Source organism: Pollachius pollachius (assembly GCF_949987615.1).
Source record: "Pollachius pollachius genome assembly, chromosome: 12".
In the NCBI taxonomy this organism is placed as follows: Eukaryota; Metazoa; Chordata; class Actinopteri; order Gadiformes; family Gadidae; genus Pollachius; species Pollachius pollachius.
In genome coordinates this window covers 18,450,942-18,475,941 of record NC_136945.1, presented here as the reverse complement: position 1 = coordinate 18,475,941, position 25,000 = coordinate 18,450,942, and the positions used below count along the sequence as shown (strand labels likewise).

Below are 25,000 nucleotides of genomic sequence, written 5' to 3'. Positions count from 1 at the left end.
AGGTTCCCCTCCAGGAAGAACTGCTTGGTGTCCGAGACGTGGATGCCGCCCAGGGGGGTCTTGGGCAGGGTGTTGGCCGGCACCAGGGCCAGGCAGTACAGGCCCACCTGGTGGATGCTGTCTATGGCCTGGGGACACAGGAGGAGAACAGAGGAGGGCTCAGAGACTAGAGACGTTCTGCACCCACAGGTCTACCGGGAGCTTCTGCTTCTGCTTCTAGACACCAGTCAGTTGAGTTCAGCTGGGCTGGGAGGCTGGCAGCCAATGGTTATTTGACAGGGCGTCTTTTAAAATAAAAAAAACAACTCTTCGTAGTGCGGGCCAACTAAATCGCTGCAAACACACCGAGTGTATACCCAGCTCCTTCATGGTTCAACAGGAAAGAACCTGGGCTTGCAGCCTGCTTCTTATAGAGTGTATCGTATCACAGATGGAGGCGGTGCATTAGCACATTGTGGCACCTTCATCATGTATTATGGGATGCCTTTACAGCAGGATGAAACACTACACTCCCTGTCTGAGCCGGCCGTGGAGAGAACTATTGATCTGTGACAGGCTGGTGCACCGCAGACACTTTGAGGAGTTATCCTGGCCCCGCCGCTAACCGTCAGTCCCACCCGCTGCTCTAGAATCCCTCCCCTTCTACAGGTTACCATGGAAACCCCCTCCTCTAGCATCCCTCCTTTTCTACAGGTTACCATGGAAACCCCCTCCTCCAGCATCCCTCCTCCTCATCAGGTTACCATGGAAACTCCCTCCTCTGTCAAACCTCTTCTTCTTCAGGTTACCATGGAAACCCCCTCCGCCAGCATCCATCCTCTTCTGCAGGTTCCCATGGATACCCCATCCTCCAGCATCCATCCTCTTCATCAGGTTACCATGGAAACCCCCTCCTCTAACAGCCCTCCTCGTCATTGGGTTACCATGGAAACCAACTCCTCTAGCAACTCTCCTCTGCATCTGGTTACCATGGAAACCCCATACTCTAGCAGCCATCCTCTCCTACAGGCTACCATGGAAACCCCTCCTCTAGCATCCCTCCTCTTCATCAGGTTACCTTGGAAACCTCCTCTAGCATCCCTCCTCTTCATCAGGCTACCTTGGAAACCTCCTCTAGCATCCCTCCTCTTCTACAGGTTACCATGGAAGCCCCCTCCTCTAGCTCTAGGTAGACCCTGCTGGACAAGAGCAGCGGCGGCGAGAGCTGGTTACCTGCAGTACGCGACTCATCCACTGGAAGCTGTCCTCCTCGCTGGCGTCCGGCCGCTGCTCCGCCACAATCACGATCCTCTCGTCGTAGAACACGGTGACGGAGAACACCGAGATCCTGGAACACACACACGCACACACACACACACACACGCACACAGAGTCACAGTCACACACACACACAATTAAATTCAACAGTACAACGTTTCTGCACATGCCCCCTACACCTAATTTCTTCTCAATAACACAGTCAGCAGGCTGCTTTAGCGCTGCAGTGGCTCCTCCTGGCCACCAGGTGTCACTGCTGCTAACTTTTCTGTGTGGTGAGACAGTTTGTATATGAGGAAGTAATCATCCGCTGGCCTCTAGATAGTGAATCATTCCCTGGGCTGCCTCTCTTATCCGTCAAAGTCTGCGGTCGCCTGTGAGTTCAGTGTAAATATGTGTGTGTTGAATAACCCTTCTTAGGTCTACATGACGGACAACGTATCAGCAAGATGAAATGGAAAACCATAACTTCTCCCCGGCCTGGTGGTCGGAAAACAAAATGTGTTTTCTCTGTACACTTCCTTTTTCTGCAGGCAGAAATCCCAGCATGCCTTCATTTACATTTACATTTAGGGCATTTATCAGACGCTTTTATCCAAAGCGACTTACAATAAGTCCATTTGTCCAAAGAAAGAGAAACAACAATATATCTCTGTCGGTACAGTTGGTCAGGTTGTTAACCCTAACCCTAACAATCTCTAGGTTACCCCGCTTCCCGTACACAACACAGATAGCTAGGATAAGATGCTGCACAATGCTAAGTACTATTTTAAGTGCCTTGACGTACATAAGTGCGTAAAAGGGGTGGGGGTATAAGGGGGGTAGCTATGCAGAGTCTAGGGCCCCCTGAGGAACTCACCTGCCCCGGTACACAGTCTTGACGGGCTCGACGGCCAGGGCGGTGGCCACCAGGTCGTCGGCGTTGTGCCGGCGCCCGCTGACGTTCAGCAGACCCTCGTTCTTCCCCACCACGAAGATCAGGCTCCCCTACAGCCCAGAGGACAAACAGTCACTGAGACCCCCACCGGACTGGAGAGGCTACGGACCGTTGCGTGCAACCACTGCTTGGTCCAGGGGAGGACCCAGCAGACTGGGTCTAAACTACGTACCGGGGCTGAAGATACACAGACCGGGTCTAGACCAGGTACCGGTCCTAAGGACCAACAGACCGGGTCTAGACCAGGTACCGGTCCTAAGGACCAACAGACTGAGTTAGACCACGTACCTGGCCCTCAGAACCATTAGGCTGGGTCTAGACCACGTACCGGTCCTAAGGACCAACAGACCGGGTCTAGACCAGGTAGCGGACTTACAGACCCAGCTGACCGGGTATAGACCACCTACCGGGCCGACGAACCCCAGCAATCCGGACCTCACGAAGGGGATCTCTCCGATGGGGGCGCCGCTGGAGTTCACCGGGATCACCTGAGCACAGGAGGAGAGGTCAGAGGTCAGAGGTCAGTACAGTACAGACCCTGGGAAGCACCCCCCCAGGTCCGGTGTAGGGTCCCACCTCGAAGGTGTTCTTGGTGACCCCCGGGAGGCCGTAGTACATGGTCCCGCCGGCCCGCGAGTTGATGACGATCTCCCCGATCTCGTCCGTCTTGCAGAGCAGGGGGGGGCCGTCGGCCTTCACGATGCACATCAGGGCTGGGGGGGGACATGAGGACACACCACCCATTAACCAGACTTCGACACCACCCACCAAACACTAAACACGCCTCTGCACCACCTTCATGATGCACATCAGGGCTGGGGGGGGAGAAGACACACCACCCATAACCACACCTCTACACCACCTTCCCGATGCTGGGGGGGAAGGAGACATGAGAATCACATGCCTCTGAACAAACTAAACAAACAGGCACCACCCTTTAAAAGAGCCTCTACACCACCCATTAACCACACCTCTAGACCACCCAATAACCATAAATCCAATGCAAATTAGATAATAGAAACTTAAGAAACAAACAGGGAGATATCTTGAGATCCCAATGTACATCTTGACATTTTACCCCTTCATTGAAAGGTCAGGGCGAATATAGAATCGAATGACCCCAACCAAACCATAGCAGTTGCACCCTACGGCCACCAGATGGCGACGAAGAACGTGATAGAAGGCAATGTACCTATTTCCTCTGGAACCCTTTCTAGTAAGCTAGTATACAATGATGGTCCACACAATGTTGGAGCGGCCCTCACCCCCCGGCATCACGTGGCCCACGTCCTGAACCGTCAGGGCCGAGTTCTTGTCCTCCGTGTTGACCCTGATCACCCCGTGGCTCAGACCCCCCATGGACAGGATGGCCCGCGCAGGGAGGGGCGTGCCAGGCACCCCCGGCCTAGAGAGAGAGAGAGAGAGAGGGAGAGAGAGAGAGGGAGAGAGAGAGAGAGAGAGAGGAGAGGGAGAGAGGGAAGAGAGAGAGAGCGAGAGGGAGAGAGAGAGGGAGAGAGAGAGAGAGAGGAGAGGGAGAGAGGGAAGAGAGAGAGAGAGCGAGAGGGAGAGAGAGAGGGAGAGAGAGAGAGAGAGAAGGAGAGAGAGAAAGAGAGAGAAGGAGAGAGAGAGAGAGAGAGGGAGAGAGAGAGAGACAGAGAGAGAGGGAGAGAGACAGAGAGAGGGAGAGAATAAATATTACAAACATCAGTGTTTTGTTTGTCATGTCAAAGTAATTCTGAGTAATTGTGAAAAGTCAAGCAAGGAATCTGTAAATCTCGGTACATCTGCGTCCACATATTGTCCTCTCCTCTACAGTCCCTCTCTGCACAGGGCGGCCATGTTGGACCCTGTGAATGCCGCGCTGTGATTGGTACCTGTGGATGGCGTCCATGTTGGACCCTGTGAACGCTGCGCTGTGATTGGTACCTGCGGATGGCGTCCATGTTGGACCCTGTGAACGCCGCGCTGTGATTGGTACCTGCGGATGGCGTCCATGTTGGACCCTGTGAACGCCGCGCTGTGATTAGTACCTGCGGATGGCGACCGTCATGGCCTCCGGAGACGTGGCACACGGACAGATGACCTCCGCCTTCAGACCGTTGGGCTGGAACACGTTGAGGAAGGCATCGCAGGAAGACACCGACCCTGGGGGGGGGGAGAGGGGGAGTAAGGGAGGGAGATAGGGAGGGTGGGAGGGATGGAGGGAGCGGGAAAGAGAGGATGAGAGATCACTTTCCAAACGTACCGAATCGATTGAGTGCGTTAGTCTCGAATTCAGAAGTCCTCTACGTTAAAGCTTATTGGGGGAGACGGTAGAGAGCCCTGACTCTTGATGATCTTCAAGAGCTATTTATCATGAATCTGACGCCAGACCTCAAGACAGGGGCCCTGTCTCTAGGGGCCCTGTCTGTAGGGGCCCTGTCTCTGGGGGCATGACTCTAGGCCCTGTCTCTAGGGGCATGACTCTAGGCCCTGTCTCTAGGGGCGTTTCTATGGGGGCGTGTCTCTAGGGGCGTGTCTCTTGAGGGGTGTGTCTCTAGGGCCCTGTCTCTAGGGGCGTTTCTATAGGGGCGTGTCTCTAGGGGCGTGTCTCTAGGGGCGTGTCTCTAGGGGCCCTGTCTCTAGGGGCGTGTCTCTAGGGCCCTGTCTCTAGGGGCGTGTCTCTAGGGGCGTGTCTCTAGGGCCCTGTCTCTAGGGGCGTGTCTCTAGGGGCCCTGTCTCTAGGGGCCTGTCTCTAGGGGCCCTGTCTATAGGGGCCCTGTCTCTGGGGGCATGACTCTAGGACCTGTCTCTAGGGGCATGACTCTAGGCCCTGTCTCTAGGGGCGTTTCTATGGGGGCGTGTCTCTAGGGGCGTGTCTCTTGAGGGGTGTGTCTCTAGGGCCCTGTCTCTAGGGGCGTTTCTATAGGGGCGTGTCTCTAGGGGCGTGTCTACTCTAGGGGCGTGTTTTGTGTCTAGGGGCGTGTCTGTAGGGGCGTGTCTCTAGAGGGGTGTGTCTCTAGGGCCCTGTCTCTAGGGCCCTGTCTCTAGGGGCATGTCTGCAGGGGCGTGTCTCTAGGGGCGTGTCTCTAGGGGCGTGTCTCTAGGGGCCCTGTCTCTAGGGGCGTGTCTCTAGGGCCCTGTCTCTAGGGCCCTGTCTCTAGGGGCATGTCTGCAGGGGCGTGTCTCTAGGGGCGTGTCTCTAGGGGCGTGTCTCTAGGGGCCCTGTCTCTAGGGGCGTGTCTCTAGGGGCGTGTCTCTAGGGGCGTGTCTCTAGGGGCCCTGTATCTAGGGGCGTGTCTCTAGGGCCCTGTCTCTAGGGGCGTGTCTCTAGGGGCCCTGTATCTAGGGGCGTGTCTCTAGGGCCCTGTCTCTAGGGGCGTGTCTCTAGGGGCCCTGTATCTAGGGGCGTGTCTCCGGGGTCCTTACAGGGGTTGGCTCCGTCGGCCACGATGAGCATGCGCAACGACGCCAGGCTGGTGTCCTTCTGGTCCCGGTGGGCCATCATGGCCCAGTGGAGGTCCCTGCACTTCACCAGCGCCACGCGGGCTGCACACACACACACACACACACACACACACACACACACACACACATGCATAAACACACACACAGATATAGACACATAAACACACACACAAGCACACAGACATAGACACACACACACACAGGCACACACACAAACGCACAGGCATGCACACACACACACACACACACACACACACACACACATACATACATAAACACACAAACGCACACACACACATACACAAACACACGCATACCCACACAGGGAGGAGAGGAGGATCAAATGTTACCATGGGAACATGTATGTTAAAAAGACCACTGATGTTTGCCTGAGACAAGAGGTGAGAGGTCACCTTTATTGACGTGGACCCTCTGGACCCAGGAGAGGGGACAGGCCTTCATGACAGCGTAGGGGACGCTGATGGTGTGTATCCTGTTCATCACAGCCTGGGAGCACACACACACACACACACACACACACACACACACACGCACGCACACGACACACGCACACCAACAAACGCACACCAACGCACGCAAAGATAAACATGCAATCACCCACAACCCACACACACACACAAACACGCACACACCCAAACGCAGACACACGCACAAACAAAAACACACACGCACACACACACACACCCTGGGTGAGACAACAGCCTGGGACTCAGCCCATTGATTAACATGTCAATGCAAAGGCGGACACAAACACAGACTGAAGATTGAAAAAAAAACGATCCTGATGAGACTGAGATCAGAGCACGGAGAGAACACACACTCCCCGACCCGCTGCTTCCTGAGGAAGGGTCAACCTACGGTCAGGACGCCGTGCCACAGGCCGATGTCCTTCTTGAAGTCCAGCACGTTCACCATGGTCTCTCCTGCGGACACACAGAGGCAGTCAGAACCGGCCTCCCGGGTTGCGGGCTTGGATCCCCCCCGGGGTCTGCGTCGGCAGGCTCACCCTCGCAGTAGTTGCAGGCCTGGGTCAGCGCCTGGCAGTGGGTCAGCATGGCCACCTTGGAGACGGCCACGCCCATCACCGTGCCCTCCTTGCTGGCCTTGTACTGCAGGAGGAGACGGGAGGTGCAGGTCAGAGACGTGGACCCACCGTGGGTCCATGTGGGGGGGGGGGTCAGAGCAGGGGCTCACCTCGATGTAGGCGGGCTCCGTGTTGGCCGTGGGGACGTGGGGCGTCCAGTCCTTGGAGGGCTTGGTCAGGTACTTGGAGTCCGTCACCACCCACTTCAGCCGGGGCCAGCCTGCCAGACAGACCAGTGAGACCAGTAAGACCAGTGAGACAGAGAGACCAGTGAGACCAGTGAGACTATTGGGACGGAGAGACCAGTGAGACTGAGAGACCAGTAAGACCAGTGGGACCAGTAAGAGAGGGAGACAGTGAGACCAGTAAGAGGGGGAGACAGTGAGACCACTAAGAGGGGGAGACAGTGAGACCAGTAAGAGGGGGAGACAGTGAGACAGGTCGACAACGTGACTGAGACAGTGAGACAGGTAGACAGTGTGACTGAGACAGTGAGACAGGTAGAAAGTGAGTCAGGGAGACAGGGAGACGGAGACCACGCAGTCGGTGTAACTGAACTGAGAGCAGAATGTAAACATGGTTTAATATTCCGAACAGCTTGTTGGCAGATGATCAAAGTGACAGTGTGTATTTCTGAAGTCATAACGCGCTACTAAACCAACCACGACACACACACTTCAGCATCTTTGATCCCCTGAATGAAACAGACCTTTGAAGGAGAGGATCTCCCCGGTGGGGGTCTTGGGAAGCCCCTTCAGGCAGATCTCACTGGTCAGGGCCAGGCCCACCCCACAGCTGCCCAGCAGGAAGCCCACCTGGCTGCTGCCCGCGTCCTGAAACACACCCCAACCGCATCCTCAATGTCACCACGGCAACCAACACACAGCAGACCCCCTTCCTCAGGGTCACCGCGGCAACCAACACACACCACGACCCCATCCTCAGTATCACCACGGCAACCAACACACAGCAGACCCCCTTCCTCAGGGTCACCGCGGCAACCAACACACACCACGACCCCATCCTCAGTATCACCACGGCAACCAACACACAGCAGACCCCCTTCCTCAGGGTCACCGCGGCAACCAACACACACCACGACCCCATCCTCAGTATCACCACGGCAACCAACACACAGCAGACCCCCTTCCTCAGGGTCACCGCGGCAACCAACACACACCACGACCCCATCCTCAGTATCACCACGGCAACCAACACACAGCAGACCCCCTTCCTCAGGGTCACCGCGGCAACCAACACACACCACGACCCCATCCTCAGTATCACCACGGCAACCAACACACAGCAGACCCCCTTCCTCAGGGTCACCGCGGCAACCAACACACACCACGACCCCATCCTCAGTATCACCACGGCAACCAACACACAGCAGACCCCCTTCCTCAGGGTCACCGCGGCAACCAACACACACCACGACCCCATCCTCAGTATCACCACGGCAACCAACACACAGCAGACCCCCTTCCTCAGGGTCACCGCGGCAACCAACACACACCACGACCCCATCCTCAGTATCACCACGGCAACCAACACACAGCAGACCCCCTTCCTCAGGGTCACCGCGGCAACCAACACACACCACACCCCCATCCTCAGTATCACCACGGCAACCAACACACAGCAGACCCCCTTCCTCAGGGTCACCGCGGCAACCAACACACACCACACCCCCATCCTCAGTATGACCATGTCAACTAAGACACCCCCCCCCATACTCAATATCTCCACGGCAACCAACACAGAATTGAAATGCACTGGAAGAACTGATCCCATTTCATAAAAGAACTGAGAAAAAAATGAACTTTCCTAAATTAACGGACGGGGTTCCCGGCGGGTCGCCTACCTTGCGGGACAGCGGTACCTCGATGGGTACGGGGATGACCTCGGCCAGTAGGCAGCCGTAGAAGGCCACCCAGAACATGCCAGGGTCACTGTTGGGGTACACCAGGGCCACCTGCAGGGAGACGAGGGGTCACACAGGGTGGAGGCTCCAGAGGAGGACAGAGGAGCCACGTGGCCAGGACGGCGGTGTCACGCAGCGACACGGTGGTGGTGTCACGTGATCCCGCGTGCCGTCGCGTGTCACGTGACCCCCTGTGTCGTGGGACGCGGGACTCACCCGGTCGCCAGGTTTGAGGATCTGCTCGTTCTTGGGCCCCAGCTTGTTGAGCAGGGTGTAGGCCAGCTTCAGGCTGCGGCTCCACAGTTTCCCTGGGGTCACAGTTCAGGGGGTCAGGGGGGTCACAGGGTCAGTCAGTACACAAACGCCGCAGACCAATCTAGCGTGTGGTTTAATAGAAGCGAGACAGCCCTCTCTCTTGTAGAGCATCTGATAGATCTGATACAAACAGAGCGCACTGTAGGGAGCTGTGTGGCTCCACACTCTAATGATCAACCTCACGTCCACACGGAGCCGTTCAGCCCGACTGGAAGAAGAACTTTCTCCATATTACATCATATTACATCATATTGCATCATATCACATTCCTCGGCCAGCAGCTCGGCAGGCAGAGGCAGAATAAACCAAGCCCCCCCACGCTGACGAGTACGGTAGGCCTGCCCTTAGGAAGAACTCACGGAGGACATGGGAGACATCCTACCCCCATCTACAGCCCGGAAAGAACAAAGTATTATCTAATCTTATTTTAACTCAGTAATGAACTTCAGGGTACGGTAGGGCAGTGTTTGACCTACCGCAGGTCAGCGTGTTTGACCTACCGTAGGTCAGCGTGTTTGACCTACCGTAGGGCAGAGTGTAGAGTGTTTGACCTATCGAAGGTCAGTGTGTTTGACCTACCGTAGGTCAGCGTGTTTGACCTATCGAAGGTCAGTGTGTTTGACCTACCGTAGGTCAGCGTGTTTGACCTACCGTAGGTCAGCGTGTTTGACCTACCGTAGGTCAGCGTGTTTGACCTACCCTATGTCAGAGTGTTTGACCTACTGTAGGTCAGAGTATAACCAAACGTAGGTCTGAGTGTTTGACCTACCGTAGGTCAGTGTGTAGAGTGTTTGACCTACCGTAGGTCAGTGTTTGCCCTACCGTACGTCAGTGTTTGACCTAGTAAAGGTCAGAGTTTGGCCTACCGTAGGTTAGTGTTTGCCCTAGTAAAGGTCAGAGTTTGGCCTACCGTAGGTTAGTGTGTAGAGTGTTTGACCTACCGTAGGTCAGTGTTTGCCCTACCGTAGGTCAGTGTTTGACCTAGTAAAGGTCAGAGTTTGGCCTACCGTAGGTCAGAGTGTAGAGGATTGACCTGGCATGGGTCAGAGTTTGACCTAGCATAGGTCACAGTGTTTGACCTACCGTAGGTCAGAGTGTACAGGGGCTTCCCGGTGATGTCCAGGGCCGTGAGTGCAGGGCTCTTGGCCTGCGTGGACCCCCAGCGGGCCAGGGCGGCCTGCAGGGCCGGGGGCCAGTTGCTAACCACCCCCAGGGGCTCCCCCTTCACCGGGATGATCTGACGGCCCTCCGGCCTTGGGGTGTTGGGGTCCGGCTGGGGCACTGCGGGGGGGGGGAGAGAGAGAGAGAGAGAGAGAGAGAGAGAGGGGGGGGGGGGGGGGAAGAAGAGAGAGAGAGGGAGAGGGAGAGAGAGAGAGAGAGAAACAGAGTGAGACGGGGACACAGGACTGAACTAATTACATAACAACAGCAGCAGCAGCACGATACAAACATTTGTCTGGCACTGATTGGACGGAACCCAAAGGCACATTAAGTCCAGGTCGGAGAGTTATCTCACTGGTACCTTATGAAGGACTCTGATAGGTCATGAAGGATTCTGATACGTTTTGAAGGACTCTGATACATGATGAAGGACTCTGATACCTTATGAAGGATTCTGAAACGTTATGAATAACTCTGATACGTCATGAACGACTCTGATACGTCATGAAGGACTCTGATACTTTATGAAGGACTCTGATACGTCAGGAAGGACTCTGATACGTCATAACCGTGTATCCAGTCTGGGGACGGCTGCACGGCCTCACCTTCCACGATCTCTTCCGAGTCGTCGGTGAAGAACTCGCTCAGCTCAGGTCTCTTGGGCCTCTTCAGCGTGTTCAGGAGCTGCTGGATCTTGGTGGACACCCTGCTGTTCACCGGCACCCCTAGGAGAAGACCGTGGACACACACACACACACACACACACACACAGTGATTCAGGAGCAGAGGCTGGGTGAGTGTGACAGGTAAGGGGGGGCGGGGGGAAGAGTTCTGGGTCAGACCCCCAGAGCGTCTCAGGGGTGCTGCTCCCGATTCAGCCGCACAGAGCTGGGCGGATCAGGGGTTCAGACCGGAGGAGCCGGCTCCAGGACGAGCAGAAGAACCGGGAGCAGCACAGCGTAGGGGGGTCCGGTCTAGGGGTACACGGTGTGGGGACTGGGGTACGGTCTAGGGGTACACGGTGGTGTGGGGACGGGGGTACGGTCTAGGGGTACACGGTGTGGGGACTGGGGTACGGTCTAGGGGTACACAGTGTGGGGACTGGGGTACGGCCTAGGGGTACACGGTGTAAAGACGGGGGGTCCGGTCTAGGGGTACACTGTGTGGAGATGGGGGGGTACGGTCTAGGGGTACACGGTGGTGTGGAGACGGGGGGGTACGGTCTAGGGGTACACGGTGTGTGTGTTTGTGGGGAGGGGGGGTCCGGTCTAGGGAGAACACGGTGTGGAGACGGGGGGGTCCGGGCTAGATGGACCGGAGGGAGGGTCGGGACACATTGGGAAGGGCATTCTCGGTGTGGATCGGTGGAGATTGTTTTGGGCCTGGCGTCCTCGTCAGACGACACAGAGGAAGAGCAGGGGGGATCGGGGGGGGGAGGACATACGGGGGGCTACACACAGGCCAGAGGCTTTCCTTACGCTGGGAGTTCCCTCGTCCTAAAAGCAGCCACATTAACGTGGCGGGTGGAAAGACCAGAGAAGAAACACAACGACAGCAGAACAAGGAACGCTGGTTAATGACGCGGCGCGGTTCACATATCTCCACGATACACGCGCACGTTAAGATGTAACATGTAGAAAATAGAAAATAGATGTGGAAGTAAATGCTCAAGAGATTTTGTTAGGTAGAGTTCTGATTTCATGACACCTCCTTCAAAAGACACACACACACACACACACACTGCTGAACATTTTCAGCTACACACACATACAGACACACACACACAGACATAGACACAGACACACAAACACACAGACACACACAGGGAGGGAGGGAGGATGACACACGCACACACACACACACACACACACACACACACACACACCCATGGATAGCCTCACACACACACACACACACACACACACACACACACACACACACACACACACACACACACACACACACACACACTGCTGAACATTTCCAGCTACACACACATACAGACACACACACACAGACATAGACACAGACACACAAACACACAGACACACACAGGGAGGGAGGGAGGATGACACATGCACACGCACACACACACACACACACATACACACACACTGGCAGAGAGGGAGGGATGTTGGGAGGATGACACACACACACACACACACACACACACACACACACACACACACACACACACACCCACACCCATACACAGCCTCTCTCACACACACAGACCCTCCCCTCACCGTCGGCGGTCTCCATCATGCTGGAGCGGCTCTGGACCCGGCTCATGCCCCGGACCACGGCCTTGGTCAGATCCACCCGGGGGCCCCTGGTCAGGGTGGGCGGGGCCCCCCCGCTCCCTTCGGGCGGGGGGCCGTTGTTCTCCTGGAGACCTGGGGGGGGGGGGGGGGGGGGGGGGTAGGATAGGGCTGCTTGGTTATGCAAAAAAATCATAATCACGATTATTTTGGTCAATATTGAAATCACGATTGTTCGAACGATTATTTTTGAGTTTTTGGGAAAACACGATGCAATTATTCAGCATTTCTCTCCAAAAAACACTTTGTGAATGAGAACTTTGAAACCTCCACGTAAGAAAATACACAAAATGTTAAAGTAGAAAAATGTTCAAAAAGAAAACAACAAGTCAAGTATCCAGCAGTTCAACTTCTATAAAACATTTAATGAATGAAATAAATATACAAAAAAAAAAATATATATATATATATATGTATAGTTTCAACTCGATTATTTGAGTTTGGAGACCGTTTCACCCAAAAATCGAAACCACGCTCAACATTCGATTCATTGAACCGCCCTGTGATAGGCTCGACGACGGACCAATCACAGGAGGCCCCCCGGTCTACTCACCGAGGCGGGTCTGGGCCAGCATGTCGGCCACCACGCCGGCCTGGGACGGAGGGTGGGGGGCCGTGGTCTGGGTGTGGGAGTTGGTCTGGTGCTGGTACTGGGGCTGGTACTGGTACTGGGGCAGGTACTGGGGCTGGTACTGGGGCTTGTACTGGGGCTGGGCCTGGGGGGGCGGGGCCTGCACGGGGGGAGGCGGGCCCTGCGGCAGCGGCCGGCCCTCGCCGTGGGACAGGGTGGAGGAGGCAGAGGAGGAGGTGGAGGAGCCCTGCACCGAGCGGTTGATCCAGCAGTCGGGGCTCTGGGGGCTGGCCGCGCCCGGGGGGGCGGGGGGCAGCAGCAGGCCCGTCGGGGGGGGCGGGGGGCGGCCCCGAAGACGAGCGCCGCCGCAGGGAGCCGTTGTCGTCGGAGCCCGACGAGGAGTCTGAGAGGACGGAGAGGAGGAGGAGGAGGATGAGGAGGAGGAGGAGGTGGAGGAGAAGGAGGAGGAGGAGGAGGAGGAGGAGGTGGAGGAGAAGAGGAGGAGGGGGAGGAGGAGGAGGAGGATGAGGAGGAGGAGGAGGTGGAGGAGAAGGAGGAGGAGGAGGAGGAGGATGAGGAGGAGGAGGAGGAGGAGGAGGTGGAGGAGAAGGAGGAGGAGGAGGAGAAGAGGAGGAGGAGGAGGGGGAGGAGGAGGAGGAGGAGAAGAGGAGGAGGAGGAGGAGGGGGAGGAGGGCGGGAGGAGGAGGAGGAGGAGGAGGTGGAGGAGAAGAGGATGAGGAGGAGGAGGAGGTGGAGGAGAAGGAGGAGGAGGAGGAGGAGGATGAGGAGGAGGAGGAGGAGGAGGAGGTGGAGGAGAAGGAGGAGGAGGAGGAGAAGAGGAGGAGGAGGAGGGGGAGGAGGAGGAGGAGGTGGAGGAGAAGAGGAGGAGGGGGAGGAGGAGGAGGAGGATGAGGAGGAGGAGGAGGTGGAGGAGAAGGAGGAGGAGGAGGAGGAGGATGAGGAGGAGGAGGAGGAGGAGGAGGTGGAGGAGAAGGAGGAGGAGGAGGAGAAGAGGAGGAGGAGGAGGGGGAGGAGGAGGAGGAGGAGAAGAGGAGGAGGAGGAGGAGGGGGAGGAGGGCGGGAGGAGGAGGAGGAGGAGGAGGTGGAGGAGAAGAGGAGGAGGTGGAGGAGAAGAGGAGGAGGAGGATGAGGAGGAGGAGGAGGGGGAGGGGGAGGAGAAGGAGGAGGAGGAGGAGGAGGAGGAGGAGGGGGAGGAGAAGAGGAGGAGGAGGAGGAGGAGGAGGGGGAGAAGAGGAGGAGGGGGAGGAGAAGAGGAGGAGGAGGAGAAGGAGGAGGAGAAGAGGAGGAGGGGGAGGAGGAGGAGGGGGAGGAGGGAGAAGAGGAGGAAGAGGAGGAGGAGGAGGTGGAGGAGAAGGAGGAGGAGAAGAGAAGGAGGGGGAGGAGGAGGAGAAGGAGGAGGAGGAGGAGGGAGAAGAGGAGGAGGAGGAGGAGGAGGAGAAGGAAAAGGAGGAGGAGGGAGAAGAGGAGGAGGAGGTGGAGGAGAAGAGGAGGGGGAGGAGGGAGAAGAGGAGAGAGGGAAGAGACAGAGCATCGGTTAGGTCTGGCCGCCAGGGCGCCATCTGGGGAGGGCTGAAGGTAGGGTGGAGGGGTCAGGGGTCAGGGGTCAGGGGTCAGGGTCGGGGGTGGGGTGTCAGGAGCAAAGGGTCGGGGGTCAGGGTCACAGGTCGGAGGTCAGGGTCGGGTTTCCAAGGGGTCAGGGGTCGGGGTCAGGGTCGGAGGTCAGGGGTATGGGGTGTCAGAGGTCAGGGATTGGGTGGGGAGTCAGGGTCTGGGGTCAGGGTCAGAGGTCAGGGATGGGGTGTCGGGGTCAGGGGTCGGGGGTCTGGGGTCAGACCTGGTGGCGTGCGTGTCTCCACCGGCGAGGGCACGTAGGTGGAGCGCCGCTTGGTGGGCATGGGCAGAGCCATCTTCTCCTCCTTGTGTTTGGCCAGCGCCGCCTGCACCGCCTCCGTGTGGATGTCTGCAGAGGACCAATCAGAGGCCGGAAGGGCCCGTCAGAGGCGTGACGGACCAATCAGAGGCCGGAAGGGCCAGTCAGAGACGTGAAAACTCTTTAGTTCAGCTGCTGTCTCTAACATCCCCTCCTCTCGGGATGAAGGAGGCTACCTCTGTCTGGTCAATGCGTTCTCCTTCTCCTCGTACAGAGACAATACAGGGAGCAGCGAGACGAGAACCACCCCTCAGGGTGAACCAATGTTATTAGGCCCATCTCATCCCGCCTGCATTGGAACGCTGCCCAGACACCCCCCCACCCCACTGGGCGGCCGGGCAGATCTAAACATTGAGGGCAGTGGGGAATCAGACCGACAACCTGGGGTTTAGGCAGGTTTGGGGTGCCTAACGTAAAATGTTACGTTCAGTCATTTGTTTAACATTTTGACTTTCAAGTGATTTAGAGTGATCGTTGGAGCAATTTCCTGTTCAGACTGGATCCCCACCGCTGGGAGAGAGGATGAGGCTAGTTATTATCCTCGTCCAACCCCCCCATCACATAACAGCACTTACAAATGCTCTCTCTTTGTGTATTCCTCACACACACACACACATACACACACACACACACACACACACACGCGTGTACACGTGTGTGTGTGCGTGTGTGTATGTACACATACACACTGGCAGAGAGGGAGGGAGGGAGGATGACACACAAACACTCACACACACACACACACACATGCACACACGCAGACACACACACACTTGTGTTTCCCTGATCAGCCAACCCATTAAAAGGAGTGTGTGGTTGATGGAGGGCACACATGCAGACGGCATAACAGAACATGTGCACAAAAAGTCGCACACAAACAAACACACCCACACACCACATCATCCGTTCAGACATAACAATTTGAATAACATCATCAAGCACAACTCATTACACAGAGGCGATTGGGAACATTGTGACATAATCAGTGTTCCACTAAACAGATTGCTCAGGCCTAAATCGTCCTCTCTCTCTCTCTCTCTCTCTCTCTCTCTCTCTGTTAGTATGGTATTAGCAGCTGATGTCTTGTATGTCTGGACCACTTCAGCCCTCATCGTCTCTTCATGTCTGATCTGGTGGAACCACCGCAATCCCACAGCTAGACACGACACGTCTGTCTGATGTGATAGGCAGGCAGACAGACTGCTCTACTTTATCTCTCTAATAAGAGATAACGTTCCTGGATCCTCCATCCTGCCTCGTTAGGTTTCCCCTGCTCAGTATTCCTCTCCTCTCCTCATGAAAGCTGACCTGTGACATCACAAACACCCCATCAATGGGTCCTTCCTCACTGAGCGGGCAGCCAGATGCATGCCCGAACAAAAGTCCCAATGTCCCCATTCTGTGTGTGTGTGCGTAGGGGGGCTCACTGCCCTACCCACGGGTCCACACCAGGACCACACACACAGGCGGTGGATAGGGAGGGGAGAAGGTACCTGAAGGTAAACGAGTCCGGCTGGTTGTGTATCCCTGTGTGTGTGTGTGTGTGTGTGTGTGTGTGTGTGTGTGTGTGGATCAGAGGCAGCGTCTCTGTTCCCTGTTGGCTGCAGGATCAGGCATGAGCTGAGCAGCTTCACTACTGGACGCTGTCACCATCCGCCCCCGGGGAGGGCGTGGTCACCGGGGGGGCGGGCTCACCTGATCTGTAGCGCTCATCCCGGGTCCCCCCGCTGCGGTGCGGCCGTCGGGACCGCCGCTCCCGGTACCGGGACGAGCTGGAGGACGGGGGGGCGTGGCCGGACGAGGAAGGGGCGTGGCCGGGGGTGGAGGAGGAGACGGGCGCGGGGGGAGGCAGGTGGTTCTGAGATGGGGGCTCTGCTGGACAGAGAGAAGAAGAAGACCCCCCAGAGTGAAGACCCCCCAGAGTGAGACCGGCCCCCGGAGCGATGAAACACGACGACATGAACGCATCATTCATGATCAGCTTCACTTAGTTGTCGCTCGGCAACACCAAATGTTTTTATTTGGACAATGCTTGTTTGATATCAAATATATATATATAAATTAATTTTATTAGAAAATGGCCACCAAGATAACATCAAACCTACTACAATCTACAATTTGAATGTGTATTGTGCAAAAGTATTACAGCGTGATCCTGTATATCTACAGTAACTTCTAAACTGAACAATACTAGTGCATACCATTGCAGCTTACATATTGCTGAATTCTCATCATTATCTAATTAGTCTTGTAAGCAGTTGGATAAAGTAAATATGGCGTGCCACTAGGGGGCAGCGGTGAGCAGGTTGCTTAACGTCCACCGTGGGGGTATGGGATAAAAACAATAATTGCAAAAACATATTGTTCATGTCTGCCATATTTCCGGGTTTCCCACTTCCCCTTCCGACGTCTGAAGGGATCTAAACAGATGTTCTCCCAGACGGAGGGTTGGAGGTCGGCTCTGGGGGGGTGGGGTTAGTACCTGGAGGGGGGATGAAGAAGGGAGCCAGCAGTTTGGTGCGTTTCTTCTCGTAGCCCTTTTGAGTGATGTCCCCTGCGGAAAGAACACACACAGCATTCAGCACCTTCAATAGGATGAAACATACTTTTCTTTCGGGTAACGACAGAAAATACAATTTCCCAAGAGCCCTCTGCCAGGAGGAGATCCCAGTCTCTGCTTCGGCTTCCAGGTCATAACCCTACAGATGAGACCAGCGTGTTGAGGTCAACTACTGATGAGAGAAGTCACTGACGATCACTCAGCGCTGCCCCTAAGCCGTCCACAGCTGACACCGTGAGCCTCTTTCAGTCGGCTGTTAAATATGGAAAAAATCCTCCTGATTCTTCTCAATAAAGTAACGTGAAGCCATTTTGAAAAAGCAGCCCCACATCAGCCCTGCCATGATGACATGATGACATGATGACACGAAGACATGGTGACATGGTGACATGACGCCTTGGTGATATGATGACATGACGCCATGGTGATATGATGACATGACGCCATGGTGACATGACGACATGACGACATGACGACATGGTGACTTGATGACATGAGGCCAGAGGCCAGGTCCTCTTGATGGACCGCTAAAGTCCTGAATGTTAAGAGGTCTGTATGTGGGGGATGGCTAAAGAGGTGAATGTTAAGATGCCTGTGTGTGTGTGTGTGTGTGTGTGTGTGTGTGTGTGTGTGTGTGTGTATCTGGGGGATGGCTAGAGAGGTGAATGTAAAGAGGCCTGTGTGTGTCTGTGTGTGTGTGTGTGTGTGTGTGTGTATCTGGGGGAACGCTAGAGAGGTGAATGTTAAGAAGCCTGTGTGTGTGTGTGTGTGTGTGTGTGTGTGTGTGTGTGTGTGTGTGTGTGTGTGTATCTGGGGGAGGGCTAGAGAGGTGAATGTTAAGAGGCCTGTGTGTGTATCTGGGGGAGAAGGTCGGGCCCCTGAGAGCTCGTGCTGCCGGGGGCCCTCAGAGCTCTACTGCAGCCTCACAGAGGAGGACACGGATCAGACTATAAATAATACAAACACATTCAGCGAGCAGCGTAGGACGAGGCAGAAGAAGAAGGGGCGGGTGATTCAGCAGCAGCCTGGGAGACACGCACACACACACACACACACACACACACACACACACACACACACACACACACACACACACACACACACAGGGGGTACGGGGGTGGAGGTGCTGGGACAGAGGGATGACTGGAGGAAGGAGGAGGAAGAGGAGGAGAGGAACATGAGAAACAGGAGAAGGAAAAGGTTACTGAATGATGCAAACGCACTGTCGTACCCGCACACACGATAACGCACAAACACACGCCACAATCCCATGTGTAAACTCCGGAAAATACTTGACCAGCCACCAAACGAGATCCAGCATATATAGATGTGTGGGTGTGTGTGTGGGTGTGAGAGGCTGGGAGTTTGTTTATGTGTGTTAGATAGTGTTTTCATGTGTGTATGTGTGTGTGTGTGTGTGTGTGTGTGCGCGTGCCCGTGTGGTTTTGATTGTACCTACGTGTTGGTGTGTGCACTGTGTATGTGTTTGTGTCTGAGTCTCTGCATATGCCTGTGTGAGTGGGAGTGTGTGTGTATCTGTGTGAGTGCTTGCGTGTGAGTGTGAGTGTGTGGATGTAGGTGCGTGTGGGTGTGCCTTTGTATGTGGGTGTGTGTGTGTGTGTGTGTGTGTGTTTTGTCGGTACAAAGGCCATCAACAGCAGCAGCTGTCAGATCCCCGCCTCCTGTTTTCTCTGTTCCTCCCCCAGTCCGAGTCGTCTACAGTTCCGATCACAGCGAGGGAAGCGCTTTCATTTTTTCGAACTTTCTGATATTCATTCACCGAGGGAGACCAGCCCTTCAACTGAACCAGAAAGCCCCCAGCTCCCAGCACAGCGCCCCCCATCCACCCCTCCTCCCCATCACTGGGACGTCAGGAAACTCAAACCACTACACACATAAACAAAAACCCATGTGAAACGTTTTTATGGGTTTGATGCTGAGTACTACGGTCGTCGCTGCCCAGCCGACTCCGCATGAGGTCAGCCCAGGTCCCAGGCCCGCTGGACCCCACCCCCAGCCCCCCAGGTCTGGCCCCAACACCACGCGGCGAGGCGGGGCCAGACCAGGACCTAGGAGTGAGTAGCTCCGCCCGGCGGCCCGTTACCCTCCAGGGGACTGGGAAGACTGGTTTCACATGGGAAGCGGAAGAGAAGGAGGAGGAGGGGGGAGAGGAGGAGGAAAACACTTCTATGAGTAATGCATGAACCCTGCCGAGGTCTCGCTCACTTAAGAAGACTAGAGATTATTCTTAGCCCTGTGAGAGGAGCTTTCACCGCAGCGCGGGGAGAGGGGAACGCCAGAGGATAACCAGGGGAGGAGCATCAGGTGCACCTGAAGGTAAACTAGTCCGTCTGGTTCAGAGGCTCCCTCTCTGTGTTCACGGTTGGCTGCAGGTTCAGGCATGAGCTGAGCAGCTCACTAACCAGCGGACGCTGTCGCCGTACACCGACCAGCACACACACACACACACACACACACACACACACACACACACACACACACACACACACACACACACACACAAAGCTTGGTCACTCAACCACTGGGGGGAGAGAAGTGGGAGCCAGTGGGAGCTGTGATGGGAGCCTGGTCCCCCCTCTCCCTGACGCACCCCCTCCCTTCTCTCTCTCTCTCTCTCTCTCTTTCTCATAACCCCACCCCCCCGGACCACCAGCTGAGGCTGCAGGACGTACAGGAGTCTGTCGCTGCCTCACACACACCGTCTCCTGGGGACAACGTGTGTCTCCTCTCCGCTATGAAGACCACCTGCACCCAGACCTCCACCCAGAGCTCCAACCAGTCCTCCACCCAGACCTCCACCCAGACCTCCACCCAGACCTCCACCCAGGCTGTGTGGTGCTGCAGGAAGCTTTCCAAAGACCTGGAGAGGCACACGCGGTCCATATGGTCTACACATGGTCCACTTCCTCCACCGCAGGCCTACGGACTCACAGGCCTGGTGGCCGTGTGTGTGCGTGTGTGTGTGTGTGTGTGTGTGTGTGTGTGTGTGTGTGTGTGTGGGTGGGTGGGTGGGTGGGTGGGTGGGTGTGTGTGTGTGTGTGTGTGTGTGTGTGTGTGTGTGTAGTACAAGGCCGGCCAGCGTGCGAGGTATTGGGTTACAACATTACGCAGGCTGAACTTCCATTGGCCTCCGGGCTTCACCTTTATCTGGTGAACAAACCTGCCTGTGAAGCCTCCTGTATGACAGAGGAACACTAGGGTCTCCTCTACACAGCTCCACAAACACACACAAGTTCCTCTATACACACACACGCACACACACACACATCTCCACAAACACACACACACACATTCCTCTATACACACACACACACACATATCCACACACACACACATGCCTCTACAGACACACACACACACACACACACATCTCCACAAAAACACACACACATCTCCACAAAAACACACACACACACACACACACACACACACACACACACACACACACACATACACACACACACACACACAGTGTTGGGTGGTGCCACATGGTTCTGTCTGAGCTAGTGGAGATGTTTTCTCCCTCGCTGTTTGTAGGGTTCAGTACGGGGCATCTACCAGCTGCTGTGTGTTTCCACGAGCCCATGTGTTTCCTGTTTCCTGTCTGCGAGGGTGATGTCATGGTCTCCTCTGACAGCGCTCCCTTTGAAGAGGTCCGGTCTGCTGACGATGGGGAACCAGACCCCCACATCCATGTGTTCACAATCAGGAGCACATTTATACTCAGACGGATCCAGCCCATAATACACACCCACGTCTCGAGCTTCCTCATCCCACTAGTCGCCCCCAAACAAGACGTGGGACGTGTACATTACACCAGGGGAACAATGGCGGCTGGGATTAGCCGTGGAGGGGATGGCTGTAGGAGGTATCTGGTGTCGTAACGCTGTGTCGTAAGTGTAGGGCTTCAGAGACACACCTGGGATTCATTCAGACATGGCGTCAGCTCAACACGCAGAGCTTTAAATTGAGGGCATTTAGCAAACACTATTTATACATTTGTCAGAAGAAAGACAAACAACAATATATCCCAGTCGGTACAGTAAGGATGTTCATAGAACCAAGTGCCAAGCACTAACAATCACTAGGTTAACCCATTCCCTGTATACAACAAAGATAGCTAGGATAGGACGCTACACCATGCCTGCACCAAGTACTATTTTTAAGTGTGAGGACGTACACCATACAATAAGTTTGTAAATGAAGTGCCAGGACGTACACCATACAATAAGTGTGTAAGAGTGGTGGTGTCTGGGTACGCTGGAGCTGAGGTCTAGCTGGCTCAGCGTGGCCAGCTGTGAGACAGAGCCTCACCGTTACACCACGGCAGCACACCAGCGCCCCACCTCTGAGTCACTCAGGGTGTATTTGGGCTGGTCTTCCAGTGCCGCTGAACCAGAATAACCACAATAACTGGATTTTGAATTGAACGAGGCGGGTAACACTGATAGTGGGGCGGGGTCAGGCTCAGAGTGGGGCGGGGTCTGGCTCAGAGTGGGGCGGGGTCTGGCTCAGTTTGGGGCGGGGTCAGGCTCAGTTTGGGGCGGGGTCTGGCTCCGTTTGGGGCGGGGTCTGGCTCAGTTTGGGGCGGGGTCTGGCTCCGTTTGGGGCGGGGTCTGGCTCAGTTTGGGGCGGGGTCTGGCTCAGTTTGGGGCGGGGTCTGGCTCCGTTTGGGGCGGGGTCTGGCTCAGTTTGGGGCGGGGTCTGGCTCAGTTTGGGGCGGGGTCTGGCTCCTACTCAAAGGCACCACGTGCCGGTCAGCGTATCAGACGGTTCTTTTGATAGAGGCTCGTCACTAAAGTCACAATTCAATTGAATTCAAAGAACTTTATTTTTGCCTTGAGGGAACTTCATTCGTGGTCAGGCTAGTGCTGGGCGGTTGATCTAATTTTGATCGCTATTTCGACTTTCGAGGACAGCTGGACACCTATCTGTACATAATTTTAGATCTCAACATTTTCTTTTTGACCATTTTGTGCATTTTTTCAAGGCGAAATTTCAAAGTTCTCAGTTACAAAGTGTTTTTTGCTCGAGAGACACGCTGAATAAAAACATCATGTTTTCAAACTCAAAAATAACTTTGAATAAACGTGATTTCAACATCGACCAAAATAATCGTGATTATGATTTTTTTTTCCATAATCGAGCGGCCCTGGGCCAGGCACACACAGACAAGACATGCTAATGAATAGAATGACCAAAGTAGTCCGGCCTGCTACTGTGTCTCCTGCGCTATCCCGCCACCTCATGAGGACACTACCGTCCCCCCGGTGGGCCCCGGTCCCCCCCCACGGATCCCGTTTCCGTAACCTCTCCGCGGTTTCACCCGCTGCGTCTCTGAGCAGCCGTGGGGCGGGGCGCGGCCGACTCAGGTAGCGCCGAGCCCAGTGACTCACGTTTCACTCCTCGCAGCTCGCTCCAGGGTGTGGAGGAGCACACACACACACACACACACACACACGCACTCGCACACACGCACACACACACACACGTAATGGACAGAAGGCTAGCGGGTGCAAGTCAGCACCACAAAGACATTGTTTCATCCACTCAGAAGGCGAGGGAACAGTTGAACTGTTTGTCGGAGTGGTTCCCCCCCCCCCCCCCCCCCCCCCCCAGTGAGAGACGGCTGGAGGTGAGACCGCAGCCCGACGACACACAACAACACGTCCGCACAAAAGCCTCTCTGTAACACATGTCGTTAAACGGAGTGAAACCCATCCATCACACGCAGGCGTGTGCGTGTGAGCGCCGCATTGTTCGGCGAGGAGCTAACAGCCCGCCGCGCGTCCACCGGGAGATCCCGCCGCAGTGTCCACTGTAGGACCCAAGGAGCCTGGAGGAGCTCACAGGTGGAGCCTTAACTGGCCTCACAGGTGGAGCCCACAGGTGGAGCCCACAGGTGGAGCACACAGGTGGAGCCTGTGACCAAGGACCTGACGTGGGCGTCTCCTCCACTAGATACACATTAACATGTAGAGTAAAGTCTAGCAGCGCTCATCATCCACACAACGTGACGAAGGCGGAGGCTGGTTCAAGGGTGTGGCTGGTTCAAGGGTGGAGGCTACTTCAAGGGTGTGGCTGGTTCAAGGGTGGAGGCTGGTTCAAGGGTGGAGACTGCTTCAAGGGTGGAGGCCGGTTCAAGGGGAGGAGGGGAGACTGGTTCAAGGTTGGAGACTGGTTCAAGGGTGGAGGCTGGTTCAAGGGTGGAGGCTGGTTCAAGGGGAGGAGGGGAGACTGGTTCAAGGGTGGAGGCTGGTTCAAGGGTGGAGGCTGGTTCAAGGGTGGAGGCTGGTTCAAGGCTCTCATGTGGTGTCAGGCTGGAGTGATGGGTTCGTATCCCACAATGTGTTCGTATCTCATCCCTCACACTGCTCAGTTCTCTAACAGTATTAACACAGTTAATGTTTGAGGAGATGATCCATGTGACTGTAAGAGCGATCTGGCCTTCATGCTGGGACCAGTGGTGGGACCGGGACTGGGACCAGTGGTACCATCACATACATTTCCTCCCTAATAGCTTTAGCAGATTAGCGTTCCTGCCAATGTGTGACTGCGCTGAGCTACAGCATAGGGCCGCTGCTAATCCCATCAGTGTGTGTGTGTGTGTGTGTGTGTGTGTGTGTGTGTGTGTGTGTGTGTGTGTGTGTGTGTGTGTGTGTGTGTCTAACGCAAACAGATTTGCTGCAGCTCCCATTGGTTCATCAGGGTGCTGGGCGCGGGACATCCACAGTGAGGTCATCCTAACAAACTGCAAATCAACATTGATTTTTTACACGCGTCTTTGTGGAGGCGTGGCCTCAGGTCTGATGTCAGAGTCACACACAAAGGCTCTCGTCCAGGCTCCGCCCTGCACAATGACAGACCTATGATTGATGGGTCCAACAGGGAGGGGTCAACAGGATGGCAACAGGACGGGGCAGAGTCCTAACGCAGTGTTGTTGCTCATACTGAGAGCTGGTTGGTGCACCAGATGAGGGTAAAGGATCAACTGCAATCATTCCGAGTGCTTATTGGTGCACCAGGACTCCAAAGGATGCACCAGTCATGCTGAGGGCTGATTGGTGCACCACCGTCACGGAGAGCGCTGATTGGTGAGTGGGGAGCCCTGGAGCGCTGGGACTGCTGCAGGCCACACTCTCTGCGCTCGGCCGATGATTCAGCAGCCGGCGCCCAGTGACCCCCTCTCTCTCCAGTCCTCGCTGACATCCAATCAATGAGCTCTGATGAAACAACACAACAGCAGCGAGGAGGGACAGGAAGTGGCAGACTTGAAGCGCAACCCGCAGACTTACCCCCAACCAACATGCTGAGCTCATGTTCAGCAACATATGGCGTGTGTGGGTGGGTGTGTGTGTGTGTGTGTGTGTGTGTGTGTGTGTGTGTGTGTGTGTGTGTGTGTGTGCGTGTATATATGTGTGTGTCTGTAC

General features: G+C 55.6%; 1 protein-coding gene across 1 annotated transcript in view; it reads right to left on the bottom strand.

Moving 5' to 3' along the window:
• Nucleotides 1-25,000, bottom strand: part of dip2bb (disco-interacting protein 2 homolog Bb) — a 44,754-nt gene that overhangs the window by 15,227 nt on the left and 4,527 nt on the right. Inside the window, 23 exon segments of the mRNA XM_079748452.1 lie at nucleotides 1-128; nucleotides 1,213-1,327; nucleotides 2,117-2,244; nucleotides 2,602-2,682; nucleotides 2,771-2,907; nucleotides 3,460-3,599; nucleotides 4,225-4,339; nucleotides 5,603-5,722; nucleotides 6,055-6,148; nucleotides 6,521-6,585; nucleotides 6,669-6,771; nucleotides 6,857-6,966; nucleotides 7,456-7,579; nucleotides 8,611-8,721; nucleotides 8,887-8,978; nucleotides 10,069-10,266; nucleotides 10,752-10,871; nucleotides 12,393-12,542; nucleotides 13,021-13,372; nucleotides 13,374-13,441; nucleotides 14,894-15,019; nucleotides 16,685-16,864; nucleotides 17,472-17,543. The exon segment at nucleotides 1-128 is cut by the window's left edge and continues 74 nt beyond it. Coding sequence (XP_079604578.1) covers nucleotides 1-128; nucleotides 1,213-1,327; nucleotides 2,117-2,244; nucleotides 2,602-2,682; nucleotides 2,771-2,907; nucleotides 3,460-3,599; nucleotides 4,225-4,339; nucleotides 5,603-5,722; nucleotides 6,055-6,148; nucleotides 6,521-6,585; nucleotides 6,669-6,771; nucleotides 6,857-6,966; nucleotides 7,456-7,579; nucleotides 8,611-8,721; nucleotides 8,887-8,978; nucleotides 10,069-10,266; nucleotides 10,752-10,871; nucleotides 12,393-12,542; nucleotides 13,021-13,372; nucleotides 13,374-13,441; nucleotides 14,894-15,019; nucleotides 16,685-16,864; nucleotides 17,472-17,543 — 2,929 coding nt within the window.